Source organism: Barbus barbus (genome assembly GCF_936440315.1).
Source record: "Barbus barbus genome assembly, chromosome: 36".
Taxonomy (NCBI): Eukaryota; Metazoa; Chordata; class Actinopteri; order Cypriniformes; family Cyprinidae; genus Barbus; species Barbus barbus.
The window spans coordinates 23,525,732-23,546,124 of record NC_136714.1 but is presented as its reverse complement, the minus strand read 5'-3'; the positions used below and the strand labels follow the sequence as shown (position 1 = coordinate 23,546,124).

General features: G+C 39.6%; 1 protein-coding gene across 10 annotated transcripts in view; it reads left to right on the top strand.

Annotated features, from left to right (window-relative positions):
• Positions 1 to 330: 330 nt before the first annotated feature.
• LOC306856214 (mitogen-activated protein kinase 10-like) overlaps positions 331 to 20,393 on the top strand; it is an 85,037-nt gene continuing 64,974 nt past the window's right edge. For 3 of the 10 annotated variants that reach the window (XM_079395346.1, XM_079395349.1, XM_079395341.1), the window contains exons 1-2: positions 380 to 419; positions 526 to 616. In XM_079395346.1, coding sequence (XP_079251472.1) covers positions 614 to 616 — 3 coding nt within the window. In that variant the 5' untranslated portion in view covers positions 380 to 419; positions 526 to 613. Of the gene's footprint in view, positions 420 to 525; positions 617 to 20,393 lie in introns of those variants that run through there. The other 7 variants (XM_079395347.1, XM_079395350.1, XM_079395348.1 and 4 more) reach the window with 6 other exon arrangements.

The window sequence follows — 20,393 nt, the reverse complement described above, 5'->3', positions numbered from 1 at the left end:
TTATTATATTAATTAGGCTACCTCATGTTGCCGTTAAAAGTCCTAGGTTTTGGGCTAACTTTTGATTCACGACTAGAAAGAATCAATGCAATCGATTACTTTGAACTGATTCATTGGACCGAAACGGAGTGAATCGAATGCTCTGTGATTCTGGTTGCTTTCTCTCCGCCCGCCTCCAAACACGCAGTCGGCGGTCATGTGCGCTAAAGCCCACCAATCTACAGATGCGAGATCGGAGCGCCGCTCCTCTCCATCTCCTCACTCCTATGAGACAGTTCTCGGCTTTGACGTCATCGTGTGCTCTCTCTCCAGTTGCTAAGGCAACCCGTCTCCCGCACCCCGCCACCCCCCACCCCCCTCTCTCCATTCGTACGCTGGTAGGATCAGTAATGGTACAGGCAGCATCCTGCAGCACAATGGTGAGCGCGCAGTGATTCAGCATCGCAAACTCAGGCTTTAATCTTTCTCTTTTTGTTTCATCTACCTTTTTTTTCTTCTTTATATCTGTTTGATTCGTCCTCACAGTGGTCTTTAAATCCGTCGCGTACCGGGATGTTTTGAACAGGACTGGACTGTCACCGGACGGGATCATCGGACGGGCAGCTGGCACGGAATGGTAAGTCGTTCGTTCGGTCGGTCGGTGGGAGATGTTCATGCGGGAACCTGAAGGGTGGGGTGATGAATATTGATCGCTATGAAGGTTAATGAAGTCGATGCCTTTGTGGCAAAGGAAAATAAATGATCAGTGACGACCGTCGGTGCGCACGAGAACAATCTCTAAACGGCAAGATTTCTCCGGTGTTTACCGGATCTGAGCGTGTGAGCGCACATCCATCCATGTTTTCCCTGCATCACTCGCAGTCCTGCATCATATGTCCTGTTTCCAGTGACGGCAGGCCTTTGTTAGGATATGGACTGATAGAATCTAGAGTTACAACCACGGCCGTAGCCAGCTATGAGGTCACCGAGGTCCGGACCTCGGTCATTTTTTTTTGTATTCAAAAATAAAATCTCAAGCTCTCTGAATGATTATTTAGCCGTTTAAACCACCTCATATCACATGAGTGTTTGCAATTCATGTTGCTGCGAGAAGCTAGCGCAGTGAACGGCGCTTGAGAGCGCGTTGAGTGAGAGCGCGGGTGCAGTCTCCGTTTGTTGCCAGATCCACCTATTATACGTGTTTTTGACTCGTTTTTCCAATTTATTGTGACACTTTGGGACGTTTATAAAGTGGAAAGTTCAACGTTAGTGTTAGTGATATATTCTTATTTACAAAACACAAGCTTTGAACTTATTTCGGATATCTTTTTCTTTCTTTTTGTAATTGCTTGTTTTTCGTAGCAATATCTGGCAACATTGTACATTCATAAAAAAAGCTTATAGACAATCTGTAACTTAATTGCTGACAGGAAGATACCACAATCGGTAAGACAAACGCAGTGATCATCGTTAATATCTAAAAGAAATGTATAACACTATCAAAAACAATAGCATAATACAAATCTGTTTGTTACAGAATGAAATAGGCTAACTTACTATGCCAAATAACGTTAACGTTACTGGCCAGCAGACGTCTCATGCTCTTTAGTTAACCTTAAGTCATCAAAAAACATTAATTAAAGCAGTGTTTCTCAACTGGTGGGTCGCAAAAACGTTTTGAGTGGGTCGCGGAGTGTGCAGTCAAAGAAACAACAAACGTAATTCTGTTTTTTCTGACGCTAGACTATTATTTTGAAAGACGTGCGTGAAAGCGGTTGACTCTTCTATCAGTAGGCCTACCTGAGAAAAACGCTTTTTCCTCATTCAGTATCTACGGTCAAATGAGATGTTGTCAAGTTTTATGTCGGTGTCATTATTCTAACGTTATTTTTATAACTTGTTATAAAATAAAAATTCCCTCACCTAAAAAAAAAAAACTTTCCAGTCCTGTCAGTCATACTGTGCTGGTTGCGCGCACTCTTCAATTACACTGCAAATTTACCATGGTAACAGACCTTAACCCTCAAAATGCCACTTTATTTTCACTGTGTTTTTTTGTAATGTATTTCTAAATGACTGTGGTCTCATCACATACCAACTTATTAACAAAAACTGTTTTGGAATTGCTACCTTACCTTTACCTGTTACCTTATACCTCATTCTCATCAGTATGTGCATTTTCTTATATACAGTGTGTATGTGTGTGTGTGTATATATATATATATATATATATATATATGCAAAAGCCTCTAAGTGCCATCTGAAAATTTCTTCTAGAATGGTCATTTTTATCAAGCTCGTATATTTAAGTTCAGTAATTTCACTTAAATGACAATTAATAGGTCATTTTAATTGTCATTTAAGTGAAATTACTGAACTTAAATATACGAGCTTGATAAAAATTATCATTCTAGAAGAAATTTTCAGACGGCATATATATATATATATATATATATATATATATATATATATATATATGTATGTCAATTTCCAAAAAAAAAAGGGTCGCAGCTTAATGTCCATGGTAAAATGTGGGTTCAATGGCCTAACCAGTTGACAACCACTGCATTAGAGCACAGCCAAAGTTATTATTACTTATCCATATAGCAATGTTTATTATGGAAATCTATTACAGTAATCAGTATTGTTACATAGCCCATTGTGATGCAATAAAGAAGGTCTAATTTAACAATATTTATCCTCCAAAACAGACAGAACAGAGAGAGTGTAGAATGGCAAAAAGGTTCCGGCAAAATACATTAGATGTATTTCTTAAAAAAAAGCCTAAATTGAAAGACACACACACACACAAACACGCGCACACACACACACACACACACAGAGAAACACTATAGCAAATAGCCTGTAAATAGTTTGTAACATGTAAAACATTATATTGAATAAAAAATATTTCACAATCATCTACATGTCTGTCTATTTTGAAGTTTAGGCTATATGTAGTACATTTGTGGGTGTTATTATAGCACAATTCTTAACACCTTACTTCGGACCTCACTAATTTTCAAACCCTGGTTACGGCCTTGGTTACAACAATGACATGCATGCAATAGCAGGTCAACATAGAAGCCTTTTTCTATTCTGTATAGGCTATTTAAGTCCAATATAACGTTCTAATTCTACTTAAAGAGGCAAAATTGGGATAATTTTTGCAGTTTAAGACTTTTAATTCTATATTTTGATACTACTTCTTGCATATGATATTTTTTTTTAATCGACGCATAAACCAGTTATTAATGGAGTCTGAGATGGGGCATATGGTGATGATGGTGATGATGGAACAGCTTGTTTTTTTTTTTAATGGGGGTATATGGTACTAAATATGAGAAAGAATATATATATATATATATATATATATATATATATATATATATAGAATTGATAAAAATATTGCTGTGCTTTGATTCATTACCATCTATGGTTGAAAATATTCATTTATCCAATTGCAATGAAAATATCATGAAACACTAAAACATTTTTAGATGATATCAGATTTATGTGTGTGGCCCAGGATGGAAGACAATGTTAAGATCAAATTGGATTTTTAAGGCCATTTTTTTGGTTTCTGGTTCAAAATAAATATCAAGTCAGCATCACAGGATGTATTTGTGAAGTGACATTCAGCCAAGTATGGTGACCCATACTCGGAATTCGTGCTCTGCATTTAACCCATCCAACGTGCACACACACAGCAGTGAACACACACACACCGTGAACACACACCCGGAGCAGTGGGCAGCCATTTATGCTGCGGCGCCCGGGGAGCAGTTGGGGGTTCGGTGCCTTGCTCAAGGGCACCTCAGTCGTGGTATTGAGGGTGGAGAGAGCGCTGGACATTCACTCCCCCCACCTACAAATCCTGCCGGCCGGAGACTCGAACCCACAACCTTTGGATTACGAGTCCGACTCTCTAACCATTAGGCCACGACTTCCCCTTGTGTAATGTAACTATTACAAAATTAACTATCATGTATTTATGCAAACTGCCTCAATTAAACAAAGAGTTCCATTATTGCTCCTCTTCGCTTAGGCTTTCAATGCTTACTTTCATTTTTTTTTTGCATTTTTCAAAACTGGTGAACTGACCTGTGCTGAAATGTTACATGGCACTTTAAGTATACTTTTCTTTAAATACAAGGGCACAATGGCTTTTAAACATCAGGACTCAGTTAAAATGAGCCAATTACTGCAGGGTCTGGCACAGCGCAGTACATAATACTGAGAGACGTCCATGGACCAATCATCCATAGCCCTCCAAAAAGACCCCATATGGCTAATTAGCCTGTTCCATTGTGTCTGTTTATTGTTAAATCACATAACACTGGGTGCCCTGGTTAGATTCAGCTCACGGTTTAGTGTCAGAGGTTGTCGTGATCATCTGACTTCTCATATTCTCCATGTGTGCTCACATTTTGATTAGGATTAAAAGAGTAATTTTGGGAATTAATTAGTGAAGCCTTGGTTCAGCAAACAATCCCTATCTGCAAACTGACCTCGCTGCTAGGGAGTTGTCTTTTTCAAGGACTTGCCTCATTGATAGACTCTTTTACTTGAATAGTTTATTGTAAATAGATGATTGACCCATCCAGTTATGCAGTCCACTGCAGCAGGGTTCAACTTGTTATACTTATCAATATTTATTGACTTCCTTGTGTGTTTGTGTGATTATTCAGCTATTGTTTGCATTCACGTTGGATCAGTAAACTTCTCTGTGGATCTTGTTTTACGTGCCACGTTCATTGGAAAGCAAATAGTGTTTTATATAGCCAGTTGCAGTTTATATTGTATAGTAACATAACTGTATAGTGTTATGTTTCCTGGTCTAAGATAAAAAAAAAATGACATGTTTCTAAATGTCATATATACAAGCTCTGTGGGACTGCAAAGTGATAATTTTAGTCCCTGCCGTACAGCCAAAGAACAGTCCCTGTTAATATTTTATGTTTTGAAGCCAGTAGCTTGTTCTGTCTCTGGTTGATTGTGCTTGGGATTAGACTCTGGTTAAGCCATCTCAATGTTGTAATGTTTCTATCGCAGGCCCACATTATGAAACTAAATTCAGCATGTCACAGGCCAAAACCATTTGTAATGAGTTTGTAGATGATATCTGTGCTAACCAGCGAACACAGCATTATTGGAATGGTATCAACATTACCAATCTGCTGTTATCGACACTTTTTAATGTCAATGCTTGAAACATTCAGTGAAGTTCTTGACTCATGCCATGCGTGGGCGAGTTTTCAGAGATCTTTCCTTAGGTCACTGTTTTGTAAGAGGCTTTATTAATAAGTTGGATGTCTTTTGAAATACAGTGATTTGATAAAAGAAGAACATTTGATAAAAGCAGAGCATTTGATATTTTGGTAAATCACAAAATCAAAAAGGTTTAAATGGGCAGTTCACCCTAAAATGAAAATTCTGGCATCCCTAATGTTGTTCTGAACCAGTATGACTTTCTTTTATCCATGGAAATAAGATTGTTCACGCTCCTATGAAAGCAAATGGGGACCATGGGCTGTCAAGCTCTGAAAGGGGCATAAAACCGTGCACTATTTTCCAAGTCTTATAACTTTCTTTGAGAAACAGGCTTAAATTAAGTCATTATTCCCTGGCAATTTAGTTTGACAGCCGTGATCACCATTCATTTTCATCGTATCTAAAAGAGCACATACACTCGATATAATGCTATAAATAAATAATTTTTGTGTTCCACTGAAGAAAGAAAGTCATATTCACTAAATGATGACATAATTTTCATTTTGTAGGTGAACTATCCCTTTAAGGGCTTAAGACCACTGAAGATAATTATAAGCCAGTATAAAAATACAAAAAACACCTCCATTACATAACATATTATAATATTTTTGCTATTTTATGACTATTTAGTAAGTTTTACAGATTTGAATCCTCAACACTTCTTTTCCATGTACTGTACATTTTCCATCATGATTCTCCTATTGCCAGTGGTTTTGGGTCTTTCAGTTGATTTAAAGGATCAGCACTCTGAATTAATCGTCCACAAAATCTTAAGACTTATTGTAGGCATGTTTCCAGGCGTATGACTGATGATGTCATTTGCTGGTGGCCATGTAGGTTGACAGGATGCTCATTATAATTGTAATTATGCGAGAGGAGGGGCTTGGCTGTACAGAACTCCACCTGCTCCTCTTCTGAGTGACTAGAGGTCTTTAGCACTTGCTTTCTGTTTATGAGTCGCTATCTTTTATTATATACTGTGAAAGCAGATGTTGTTCAATAATAACCAAACCACATGATCTATAGCAACAGAATTTTAGGTTTTTTAGTCAGAACTCCCACAAGCTTCCAGTGAGCTGTGAAGAGATTACATTTGCATCGTAAAATAATGTTTATCATCAGCGCTGTGGTATTCAATGAAATTTTAGCCTCAAGGAGAATGTTTCCTGTGCAAGGCAATGGTTTTAAAATACAAACCACAGAGACTGCTGGAATTGATTCTGAACTTACTGAGCACAGCAGCCCGTGGCGAGAAAAACGCTATGTATTTATCGATAGCTTTTCACTTTTATGTTTGACCTCCTTCCATCACTTCAAAGAGAAAGTTAATTAGGAATTTTAGCATCTCAAGTTAGCTAAATAAATGTGGGAAAAATGATAGGTTTGAAATTACATTAATTAGAAATGATCTGTTTTTAAAATAAGACATCCAAACTATCACCATCATTATTGGCAGATACTGCTTTAAGTAATATCAGTATATGAAGTCTTATGCATCCTGCACAAAAATAATTTATCTTCCTATATTATATATGTTATGTCCCTTTCATATTTGATGAGTTTTTGATCATGAGAGCTCTTCAATTGACAGATGGCGCAGTTATTGGCTTACAGTTTGTTTATATAATTACTTTCAGCTGATCATTAGGATTTGAGAGCTCATCTTATGTAACTGATCGTTTTTCAGTAGTTGTAAATCCAGCAGTATCATTAACACACTTCTACTAAGAGTCAATTGCCATAGATTAGTGTTCATTTTTATTTTCTAGTTATTGTTTTCTAGTGAGACCTGGTTTTTGATACACCAAAGCTATGTCCTATTGCAATGCCTGTGATTTTGTTCGTGATCTAGTAATTCCAAATCGATAAGACATTATTTCTTTGGCTGAATGCAAATGGAGATATTTTGCAGAATGTCCAAGCTGTCCCTTTCAATAAGACAAAAGTGGACATTGATTCCAGTGCAACTAACATTGCATTAATGGCATACATTTTATAATTTCAACATTACATGTTATTACAAATGCCTGCAAAGGGAGCCAAAGGTCTGGTCATTGCTGCTGTTACACTTACAGGATGATCAAGTCCTTGTTTAATAGGCTATTGACCAAACATTTAATTCAAATATCCACTTAATCTTTCATTTTTGGCCACATTTTTGCTATAGATGACACAGCCTCTATAATTTCTTCAACAAAAACATGTGGACATCACAAAAATTAACCATGGTTTTCGTAGGAAAAATTTATTTTGCGTAATTTCTGAATGCTTGAGACCATAAAATCAATCAGACAACTGTATTACTGCCATAGATAACTGTCTAGTCTAAAGCTACAATTTTAATTTGTAAATAATACAATTTAATTACAATTTATTTATTTACTTTTATATTTTATTAAAGTTCTATTTTGACCCCTATGGTAGGTGTTTTTTTGACTTCCATAATATTTGAGGGAGGGGGCACAACAATAAAATCCTGCTTAGGGCACCCATTTGGCCAGCAGCGGCCCTGATAAAAATGTCTCCACCATCTGCTTTTGAAGAAATATGATTGTATCTCGCTACAGCGCACATTCTATCAGCTGCAGTTCTGGCGCCGCCGTATCAATATACTCTAGAGTGCCACATACATTCACATCAGTAAGAAGATATTTTGAAGAATGCGGGTAACCAAACAGTTGATGGTCCACATTGACTTTGACTGTAGGGGAAAAAAATACTATGGAAGACACTGTGGACCAGCAACTGTTTGGTTTTCCACCGTTTATGTTTAGCAGAAGAAGGAAACTCAGGGTAAATAAGGTATAAAAATAAAACACTTTATTTTAATTCTTGCATGAATTATTCCAGTTTCTTTAATAGGAATCAATCTATATAGTGTTTTATTTTTATATTTGTTGATTCAGTTTCTTGAATGCTCCTGCTAAATACACCTACCTGAAAATAAAACACAGTTTATTTTATTTGTACATGTGTATTTGTAATGTGTATCTTTGTACTCATTTTTTAATAACAAAGATAAAATAATGACAAAGATTTTTTTCTTCACCCAATGTGGCCTAAGTATCTGCCATCATTTTTTATATTTTGTTACCTTGAAAGGCTTTGTCTTTATAGTATGGAAATTAGTTTGGCTGTAATGCTCAAACAGCTTGCAAAATAGAAAAACCAACATGACAAAGAACCGTGATAAAATTGTGAATCGAGATGCCCCTAGCCGAGGGGGAACCCCCACCCCCGGTCGGCGATTGTGCCCTTGTAACGCCATTTCGCCCCTGCCCCTCCGGAGGCCTGTGCATACCACTGTTCCTAGGAATGGAACCCATGACTTGCCATTGCTGGCTTTACGTCAAATTTGTTGATTCAGGAAACTAAGATGGCGGCGCGCACAGTCGCAGCAGCTTCTCTCTCTCCCGACAAACCGGTGTTTTCGTGTTTTTTGTCTTGTAAGTCGCAATGTTTTTGCACATCTTCGTCTCGTCTACCTGTCTTTAAGCGCGCATACAGTCGTGAGTTTCTGCTCGAGGTCGGCAGAACCACATTTTTAGAGTTAAACTCCGCGCACACTGAAGAGCTGCGGGACCTCGGTCTGCTCCGAAGGCCTTCTCCATCACCGACCCCCACTACTGCATCTCGCCCACAGCGGAGGCGCTACAAGCGGCGTGAGAGGAAGCAGAAGAGGGGTAAGCGCGGAGGTATCCGAGCTAGGCTAGCGGCCAACCCACACAAGCCAGCTATCCCCACCATCGTACTGGCGAACGTACGCTCTTTGGACAATAAACTGGACTACATCCGACTACTCCGCTCGACTCAGAGGACTGTAAGAGACTGTTGTGTTTTTGTGTTTACGGAAACATGGCTTAACAACAGCGTACCGGACTGCGCCATACAGCTTGACCAGCTAACATGCTATCGAGCTGACAGAGCTCTCGTCGAGGGAGGTAAGATCCGCGGCGGCGGGCTTTGTGTTTACATCAATGATGCGTGGTGTCGCGACGCTGTTGTGGTCTGCAAACACTGCTCACCCCTGGTGGAGTTTATGATTATTAAGTGCCGGCCGTTCTATCTACCGAGGGAATATTCAGCCATACTGCTCGTTGCTGTATACATCCCTCCCAGCTCCAGCAACAACCACAGGAGTGAGGCACTAAATGATCTGTACCAGCACACCAGTGAGCAGCAGACAGCCCACCCAGATGCTTTTCTTATCTTGGCTGGGGATTTCAATCACGCAGACTTAAAGAGTGTGTTCCCCAAAATTCACCAACACATAGACTTTCCAACAAGGGGAAAAAACACTCTGGACTTTGTTTACACCACCCAGAGAGGAGCTTACAAGGCCCTCCCCCTCCCCCACCTCGGAGCCTCAGACCACATCACTGTCATGCTAATGCCTGCATACAGACCGCTCGTTAAAGTCACCAAACCAGTTCACAAACAGATTCAAGTGTGGCCGGAAGGGTCGTCAGAGGCACTTCAAGACTGCTTTGACACCACTGACTGGAATATGTTTAAACAGGCTGCCACATACAACAATGCTACAGACCTCCAAGAGTACTCAGAGACTGTTACTGCCTACATCTCCAAGTGCATTGATGATGTAACAGTCACAAAGTCCATCACTGTCCGGGCCAACCAGAAGCCGTGGATGACAGGGGAGGTCTACAGACTTCTGAAGGCTCGGAACGCTGCCTTTAGAGCTGGAGATGAGGAGGGCCTGAAGACAGCTAGGGCCAACCTATCCCGCGGCATCAAAGAGGCCAAGAGACAGTACTCCAGGAGGATAGCCCATCGTTTCAGCGACAGCAGAGACACGCAGAGCCTGTGGCAGGGGATACAGACCATTACGGATTACAAGCCCCCACCACAGATCTGTGACAACACCATCCCCCTGCTGAACGAGCTGAATGCCTTCTTTGCTCGCTTTGAGGCACAAAACAGCACCACTGCACAGAAGACTCCACCTCCTCCCGGCGACCAGGTGATGATGCTGTCCCCGGACAGTGTGAGGAGATCCCTCAGCAGGATCAATGCACGCAAAGCTCCGGGTCCTGACAACATTCCTGGGCGTGTACTGAGAGACTGTGCAGTGGAACTCACTGAGGTCTTCACAGACATCTTCAACATCTCACTAAATCAGGCTGTTGTCCCCACATGCTTCAAAGCTACCACCATCATTCCAGTCCCTAAGAAGTCATCTCCATCCTGCTTCAATGACTACCGTCCAATAGCACTCACTCCCATCCTCATGAAGTGCTTTGAACGGCTAGTCTTGCACCACATCAAGTCTGTCCTCCCCCCCTCCCTGGACCCCTTCCAGTTTGCATATAGGTCCAACCGCTCGACCGATGATGCCATCACCACTGCCCTCCACCCAGCCCTCACACATCTGGAGAAAAAAGACTCATATGTCAGGATGCTGTTCATAGACTTCAGTTCAGCATTCAACACAATCATCCCTCAACAGCTCACTCACAAACTGGTCCAGCTGGGGCTCAGCACCTCTCTGTGCAACTGGCTGTTGGACTTCCTGACCGGGAGACCTCAAGCAGTACGGGTCGGCAGTAACACATCCAGCACCATCACACTGAACACTGGGGCCCCCCAAGGATGTGTGCTGAGCCCCCTCCTCTTCACTCTGCTGACCCACGACTGCACACCACCACACAACTCCAACATTTTCATTAAGTTTGGGGATGACACGACTGTGGTGGGTCTCATCAGCAACAGAGATGAGACAAACTACAGGAGCGAGGTGAGCCGCCTGGCCGGGTGGTGCAGTGACAACAATCTCTCTCTGAACGTGAAGAAGACGAAGGAGATTGTTGTTGACTTCAGGAGAGTACACACTCAGCATGCCCCTCTGACCATCAACGGTGCGACTGTGGAGAGAGTGAGCAGCACCAAGTTCCTGGGTGTGCACATCACTGAGGACCTCTCCTGGACTAACAACACTGTAGCACTGGCCAAGAAAGCACAGCAGCGTCTCTACTTCCTCCGCAAACTCAGAAGAGCCAGAGCCCCGGCCCCCATCATGTGCACCTTCTACAGAGGCACCATCGAGAGCATCCTGACTAGCTGCATCACTGTGTGGTATGGCGCTTCCAACGCATCCTGCCGCAAGTCACTTCAGCGCATAGTGAGAGCAGCTGAGAAGATCGTTGATGTCTCTCTCCCCTCCCTCCAGGACATCTACAGCACCCGTCTCACCCGCAAAGCCCTCCGCATTGCAGGCGATCCCACCCACCCGACACACAGCTTCTTCAGTCTGCTGCCATCAGGGAGGAGACTGCGGAGTCTCCAGGCGAGGACCAGCAGACTGAAGGACAGCTTCATACATCAGGCTGTCAGGAAGCTGAACTCCCTCCCGTCCTTGCCCCCCCCTCCCCTCTTTCACCCCCATTTAACACAGCAACACACTAGGAACTCTGACTCTGTGACACCCCCCCCCCCCCCCCCCCCCCCCCCACCACCGACCAACAAACTGTGACCGGCACCTGTCACTTGTGCAGCATTGGCTGATCACTACCCATCCAACATTGACTGCAAATTACCTCTTCGGATAGTCTGGCAAAAACTATCCGAACAGTCACTTCGACTTGTCACTTTAACAGACTGATAAGCTCTTCTTGCACTACACTCAAAACAAAACAAAACATCTGCACAGTTTTGTTTTTGTTTTTGTACATTCAACTGGTTTGCACTCCATCTATTCTGCCATGTGCCTTATGCACTTTATCTATCTCTCTTGTTTTTATTTTCTACAATGTCCTCAGACTGATAAGCTCTTTTGCACTACAAATATATGTACACAGTGTTGTTTATTTAACTGGTTTTGCACTCTATCTGCCATGCGCTTTATGCCACTTTATCGATCTAATTCTTATTTTTTTCTACAATATCCTCATTTGTATAATTGTATAGTTGTATGTACATATGTTTAAACTGTATTTATCTGTATCTGAACGTGTTTAATGTTAACTGTATGCACCAAGGGTCTGAGAGTAATGCAATTTCAATTCTCTGTATGTATGTACTGTACATGTGGAAGAATTGACAATAAAGCTGACTTGAACTTGAACTTGAAATTCACACTCCAAAATGGACAAAAATCACATAAAGTGGTTAATTTGAAGTCTTCTGAGGCCAAATAATGTCTTTGTGTGAGATACAGCATTTTTGGGTAAACTATTCTGTTTAATACAGTAAACCAATATAGCATGGAGCTAGCAAGACCAAAAGGTCACGAGTTTGCTTCCTAGGGAAAAATGATTAAATGTATAGCTTGAATCCAGTGTAATCTGCTTTTGATGAAAGCATCTGCCAAGCACATAAAATGTAGATTCGGTCTTGACTATACAGTGTCAAGAGAATATGTTGATTAATGTCTCTGATCCATTGTTTTGTCAGATAAATTCATCTCCAGAGGCATTAGTGTAAATGTCATGAATTCACATCTGTTACATAAATAGATTTTTACTTAATTCCTTTTATTAGGTGTGTGACTATAGGTGTTTGTGTGTGTGGGAGTGTATTCATTTTCCTCACACAGGAGAGAAAGTGTACGTCATCATGCTCATGTTTAGAGAGAGTTCTGATTAAAGCCGGGAATACTGCAGCTGTCAGCAGAGGATTTATCTGATAGTATTAATGTGGACAGGAATTGTGGGCTGTCAAACCACTGAAACATCTGCACTTACTATTTTTGTATTACTATATACTCTATCTCAGATTCTGCCCAGTTTTATCAAATTAAGGGATGCTATTGTTGTTGTTCAGGTAATTCAATATGAGCGAGAATTTAATTTAAATACTTTATATATCTGTATTTTTGAGGAAGCGACATAGACCTTCACTCAGTTCCTAGTGTAGTTTACTAAAAACCCATTTTTGTTTCACATTCAAATAGAAGTGACTCATAGCTGTTCAAAACATTCAGTGAGAGTACAGAAGAGCAGTCTGTGAATCCTCTTCTTATCACTGTTTTGATTTTCTTGAGTTGGCTGTATGATTATCAAGTGATTTAAAAATTCTCAATTCACATTATAGGTTCTTCAGATCAGTGTATTGGAGGTAAAGCACTCCTAGGTTCTTTAAATCAAGACAGTACAAGGTGGAATAGCTGTGGTTTGGAGACAGCAATCATGAGGCACAGAACGGAAGAGAGAGGAATGTTAGGGAGCACTGGACTTTAGCTCAAGGAAAATGAAAAAGAAAAAAAAAAAAAGAGCCAGCCGGGCGCTTGAGAAGAGTGGGTTGGCCCCTGCTGTCCGGTATGATTTGGTCTCATGCAGATTAGGGAGGAGAAGGCAATGAATGAACAAGAGAGTTTACTGCCTGGGAAAAACCGAAGACTCAGCTGCCCCAACCTCACCATGATATGAGAGATAGATAGATAGATGGATGGATGACGGATGGATAGATGACGAATGGATGGATGATAGATGCATGGATGGATAGATAGATAGATAGATAGATAGATAGATAGATAGATAGATAGATAGATAGATAGATAGATAGATAGATAGATAGATAGATAGATAGATGGATAGATGGATGGATGGATGGATGGATGGATGGATGGATCGATGGATGGATCGATGGATGGATCGATGGATGGATCGATAGATAGATCACAATTTTTAAAAACGTTCCTTCGGGAATCCTGTCTGAAGCACAGTCATTCATTCAGCGTTTGAATTGTTTCCTCTCTGTATTTTGAAATGAGTCCAGTGGCTGGATCTGTTGATCAGACTGCAGGAATGTGAATAATTTAGATGTTTTTGCTGTGCCCTATAGTTGCAGAGCGTGTTATGCAAGAGACAACTTTAATTGCCTCAGCACACTAATGAGATGTTATTATCACTGCGCTTTGTTTGTGTTCTTCTAAATAGTCATCCAAACAAGTGTTTGGACAAATGTCATTTCCCTCAGGATAGCCCCCTGTCCTGCTCACTGCTTTTCTTTCACTTTTGTGTGTGTGTTAATTACAGGCACTGGGAAGTGTGTGTCACTGTGTTTGTATTTCTCTGTGTGTTTATGTCTATGTGATCGGGTGAAATAGAGCATACATGTTTGCTGCTGTCATCTGACGGACAAGAAGTTACACAAAGGAAGGAGAGTTTAACCTCTTTTTAAATGTGTTTCACTTAGTTTGACAATCGTTCTAAATGATCTGCTGGTTATAGAGGCTGATTTAAACTCTCAGGTCTCAAAACAATTTACTGTTGCCATTCTAAATATTTCACTGAAGTAACTGCAGGCCATTCACTTCCACTCCGCTCTGAGCTGTGAGGTTCGGTTGTGTGTGTTTCTTTTGTGCTTTATGCATATGTTGCTGTAGAGCTTATACTTGACAGGATTTCAGGTTCCCCACAGCATCATTGACAGAGAGAGAGAGAGAGAGAGAGATAAAGAGAGAGAACAGGAGAGAGGGAGGAGAAAGAGAGAGGAAGGAAAGACGAGAAATATGGGACTAGTGTGGAATTACTGACATATTTATGTGATGCTTGTAAGCCGCCTTAAGATTTGCCTCCGGTGCACAGCAGAAAAGAACAGACTAAAAGCAAACACATACACACACACACACACACACACACACACACCTTTGTGACCAAGAATCCAAGCAAAATACCTGTGAAATGTTTGGAGCAATTTAGTGAAACACAGTTTAAACTGAGTCTTTGAAATGAATTAAACTTTAAACTCTGGTGTTTTAGTGCTGCTTGTTTAGAAGTCATTATTCTGGCTTTGTGAAGAACAGAAACGTGACTTATTTACAACGTGTCAAACAGAGGGGTCATTTAAAATAGATTGAGGTCACATAACGCTGGCGAAAAAAAGGTCTCTCTCTTTTGCTCTCATTCTGTGCACTCGCTCAGACTAAAAGCAGGACAGAGAAACTGAAGATGACCTTAACTTTAGACTGAGAGGATAGATAGATAGATAGATAGATAGATAGATAGATAGATAGATAGATAGATAGATAGATAGATAGATAGATAGATAGATAGATAGATAGATAGATAGATAGATAGATAGATAGATAGATGGATGGATGATATCTGCCTTAGCTTACTGCTATGCCCCCATGACGATGACGAACACTCCTGATTGGCTGTGTGGGCTGTGGCCTTCAGGGATGCCGCGCTGTTATTGGCTGAGTCCAGAGAGACCATGCTGTTGCCACAGAAAAGAGGATTTGATATTAACAGAACAGTGAGTGACATTTGCTTTGGACACTCAAGGCATCTGCCATTGTGAGCTCAATTGTTCAGCCCGTTTTCTTCTATTGTTTTTAGGATGAAGATCATACAGTGAGACGAGCGACTGACAAGATAAAAAGATTCACAGTTATAGCGGTGGAGAACATTGCTATTGACATCTTGAGTGTTTCGGCTGTTGCTAAGCAACTCGATGAGTCACTGCAGATAGTTTGGGTACATGATGAATAGGAGACGCATCCTGACTGACTGGTTGTAGGCGGTGTTTGTTATTTACTCCTCCCACCCAATGGAGGAAAGAACACGGACACCTGTCAAAAAGTTAGATGTGTCACTTGTTTTTCTGAGAGTTTTATGGTTTCTAAAACATTAGCACTCAGTGAGCTCCATAACTAGAGTAGCTTATAAGGCATCATAGTTAACAAGTGAATGGTCTTTTATGCTGCCTTCTAAGATGTGAAGCTCCCAACGCAGGTTTGGGAGGAGCCTAATCATCCAGTCCTGTCAATCTATATGAGAGACCATAAGAACAAGGGGCGTGTTCTTACTGGTTCTTACGGGTTCGAGCCTCCTTCGTAGACAGCAAGCTAAGTTTGTTTACCATTATCTGGCAGGGCTGAATGGGCAGGCAAATTTGTGAAACCTGTATTTGGCCAGATTGCAGCATCCGTTGTGAAGAAATCAATCCCAGAATCCCCTGTGACAACCTCAGTTAAAAAAAAAGTGCATCAATATACTCATTCATCAGTACTGAAAAGTATGAAATGGTTAAAACTAATTAAAATGAACTATTTTACACACACACACACACACACACACACACACACACAGACAGACAGACAGACAGACAGGCAGGCAGGCAGATAGATAGATAGATAGATAGATAAAATATAAATACTGAAAATGACATGAAATCTTAAATATAAATTAGAAATTGAAATAAGTTGAAGTAAAATTACTGAGGTACTAGTACTAAAATTAATAAAAAAAAATAAAACTGGAATAAAAATAAATTAAAGCTATATAAAAATATTATGGAGCACCTAAGGGGACGTGGTGATTGAAAAACATACATTAAAAAATATATAAATATAAAAAATATAATATTGAACTGTTGAGTCAGTTTAACAAAATTACTGTTAAAGTGATTCAAAATATTAATAAATATAAATATTAAAATCAAAATATAATTCTAAATATTAATAAATAATATAGTATATAAATAATATGAAAATAATACTGAATGGAATCAAATATGAATTATAGCTAACATTTTATAAGGTACTTTTATATTTATATTTTGTTTTGAATCATTTTGAGAAGTTGCCTATGTAGAGCATCACTTGTGAGGTTCTATTTCGGTTAGCATGTTGTCACAAAAGGTAGCTTCCTGAAGTCAGTAAGGACCTGAAAGGAAGTTGGAGTGGCTGTTGGTTAATGAAAGAATCAAGCACTTAAACTCAAAAGCTACTTTGTCTCTCCAAGTGCTTTATAAATAATAGAGTTACTGGATCGCCATTTCTTTCTGAGATTAAAGGGTAAAACACATTGTGATGTACATAAACCCTAACATTTTATAGAGTACATAAAAAGCAAATTTGTTTTCCTTTTGTGCTGTTAACTTCCATTAAACTGCCCTGACATGAATGAAAATGACCCACAGGATCAGAAAGGAAGAAAATTTCCTGTTCCTGACCTAGTGAGCAACTGAGCATGCTCTTTTCTTCTCTGTGGCATAAAGATTAATTCAACCGTCCAGTATCTGGACATACTCAATTCAATAACATTAAAAGCTCCTTTGTCTTTTTGTCCCATTCACTTATTTAATTTATATAAATATTTATTTATTTATCTAACCTAGATAAAGATGCTGTGGGATATTACAGCGATAGCCAGTGAGAGATCCACCCCCACTGTTTATGAGACATTAATCTAAAATGTTATTGCAGGTTGGAAAGGCTTAAGGATTCAAACCTGATAGATAGATCACATTATTCCCTATCAATCTGCACTGAAGCCGCCTGTGTTCCAAAATGGAGATAAATTACATAACTCACCGATCACAAGCTGTTGTTCTTTTAAAGAAATTTGCTTCATTAAGTACATTATTATAATCTGATCGCACCAGGCGGTCTAATGATCAACCCCACACAAAGACGTGTTGTCAGATGAACTTTGAAACCCCAGATCAGAATCCTAGTCCTAATCCAGATCAAACCGGTGGATTATTTTGCAGTGATTTTTCCAGCACAAGGTAGTTTAATGGGAGTTTTGGAATGGAAACATACTCCTGGGTTTTACCTCTCACTTTCGTCAGTCATTGTTGCTGGTTGGCATGGATTGGGATCCATATTTGGAAGCTGCTATACAATATTGATGTTATCCAGCTGGTGGTGTATTTACAGCCAGGGCAGCAGTCAGATGTTGTTTCTACTTGAAAGACAGAAAAACAACACTTCCCTAACAACACATTCATGCTTTTATAACATTATTTCATAAATTGTTTTGCACACACCATGTAGGTTAAATTTCCTTAGTTTATTTTGGCTGTTTTATTGCCAGATTTGGTGTAGAAACAATTTTCTCTCAAAAATTGCTAGTAAATTTCACAATTAATTACTAGAAGTAGAACACATTGAACTAAATGTGGGAGGCTGAAATAATATTTTCTTGTAAATTATACTCCAATAATCTTTTGTAGTATATCTTTGTTCCAAAACCTAGTGAGCTGCCTTGCTGCCTACAGACTACATAGGCAGCTGCCTTCTAAATCAACATCCTAACTGAAATTAAACTTAAAGGGGACCTATTATGCTCCTTTTTACAAGATGTAAAATAAGTCTCTGATATCCCCAGAGTGTGTATATGAAGTTTTAGCTCAAAATACCCCACAGCTTATATATTATAGCTTGTTAAAATTGCCACTTTTGGGGTATGAGCCAAAACGCTAGCCTTAGCAAATAAACATTCCACGTTTAGTACAAGGCTGTTATCTTTACAGAAAACATACTCGGTTTCAAAGTCAGTCATCTGATTATACCGTGCATAATACATTTGCATTTATGAATTATACAGACGGGGAGCACGGTGGGATAAAAATAACAACATAGCTGTTCTAATGGTGCATGGCACGCTATCACAAACTTTATAAGACCCACTCGTGATTATGAGCTCAATAAACTCAAGTGATCGACTCACATTGCTTTTATATGCAACTTTTAACTACCACTTTCCTATTCACGATCATTCATGAAGACAGCACCAGTGAAAACAGACAGAGACAGTTTGCCTTATTAGCCTTACAGAGTGCCAAGAAGCTCTTTCAGAAGGGCAATTTGGAACACAAACTTTCGCGCACGAAGTGTTGGTATTGATCCCTACACGTATTGGGACTTTACCAATTTTTTACGGGACATTTCCTTAACAATGAAACTTGACCACAGTGTCCTCAGCGGCTCAGATGGAGGAAGTCTATGGAGACTCCTATGTTCGTTAGTGCATCCCAAAACACAGTACTTGAAAAGCTTCTTTGACGCTGACATTGTATTTCTTCAGCAGCTACAGCAAGTCATCAGTAATGGCAGAGGCGGACCACAGCTTCTCACTCAGGGCTGTGTCTATGCTTATAGGGCAGCGTCACAAATGGGTGGGACTTTTTCCCCTCGGTGACGTGAACAGAGGGAGAATCTGAAACAGCTCGTTCTCAGAGACTGTTTATGATTTTTTTTAGATCATAAAAAAATGAGTGGGTGGATTTTTACCATTACAGGCTGGTTGTTTTCACATACTGCAGCCACACAACTGTGTTCAAACACCTTATAAAAGTGAGTAATAGGTCCCCTTTAAAAGTAACTGATTTGGATCACTTTACATAGGCAGCAACTGTATTATTATACAGACAGTACTGCTTATGTAAACTGCACAAGTAACACTTGATAATGCATGTTGCGAAGCTAAAAATTTAATAAAAAATTTATAAAGACTACGTAGCACACAAATATTTGCTAAAATAGTCTATTTTCATTAGTTTCACAATTTTTCTATATATTTTTCAGAAGGCTACTGAACACAATTTTGGAGCATTGAATATACAGTATATATATATATATATATATATATATATATATATATATATATATATATATATATATATATATATATATATATATATATATATATATACGGTTGAAGTCAAAACTTTACTTACACCTTTCAGAATCTGCAAAATGTTAATTATTTTACCAAAATAAGAGGGATCATACAAAATACATGTTATTGTTTATTTAGTACTGACCTGAATAAGATATTTCACATAAAATATGTTTACATATAGTCCACAAGAGAAAATAATAGTTGAATTTCTAAAAATGACCCGTTCAAAAGTTTACATACCCTTGATTCTTAATATTGTGTTGTAGAAAAAGAATAAAAGGTGTCGGTGCTTTACTGCCTCTAGTGTTCATTTCTTTTGGAAACTGCAGTGATATGTACTTATTGGTATGTATTTTGCGTCTCGCTAAAAAGTGCACACAGGTACATAAATGCCATGAGACCAGGTAGACAGTTACAATTATCTCCTGCTTTGCTCACTATACACAAAGGCTTCAAAAACAATGCAGTATGAGAAGAAGAAAATGGAGTAGCAGGAATATTCAGTTGAGTAGTGAACAGACTGTGAGTGAGGGGAGATGTTAATTATTCATATCATTAAGCCATCCAGGACACCGCAGAGTTAACGGTGAACTAGAATGGGATTAATCTGACAACTCACACACACACACACACACATTCTCACACATGATAAAAAGAAAAAGGCCAGACTGAGAGAGTAAGGCAATTTAAGACCAAGGAGACAAAATGAATAGAGAGAGAGTCACATTCTGGCTGATTTCCTGCTCTAGTCAATTATGTGCCTGT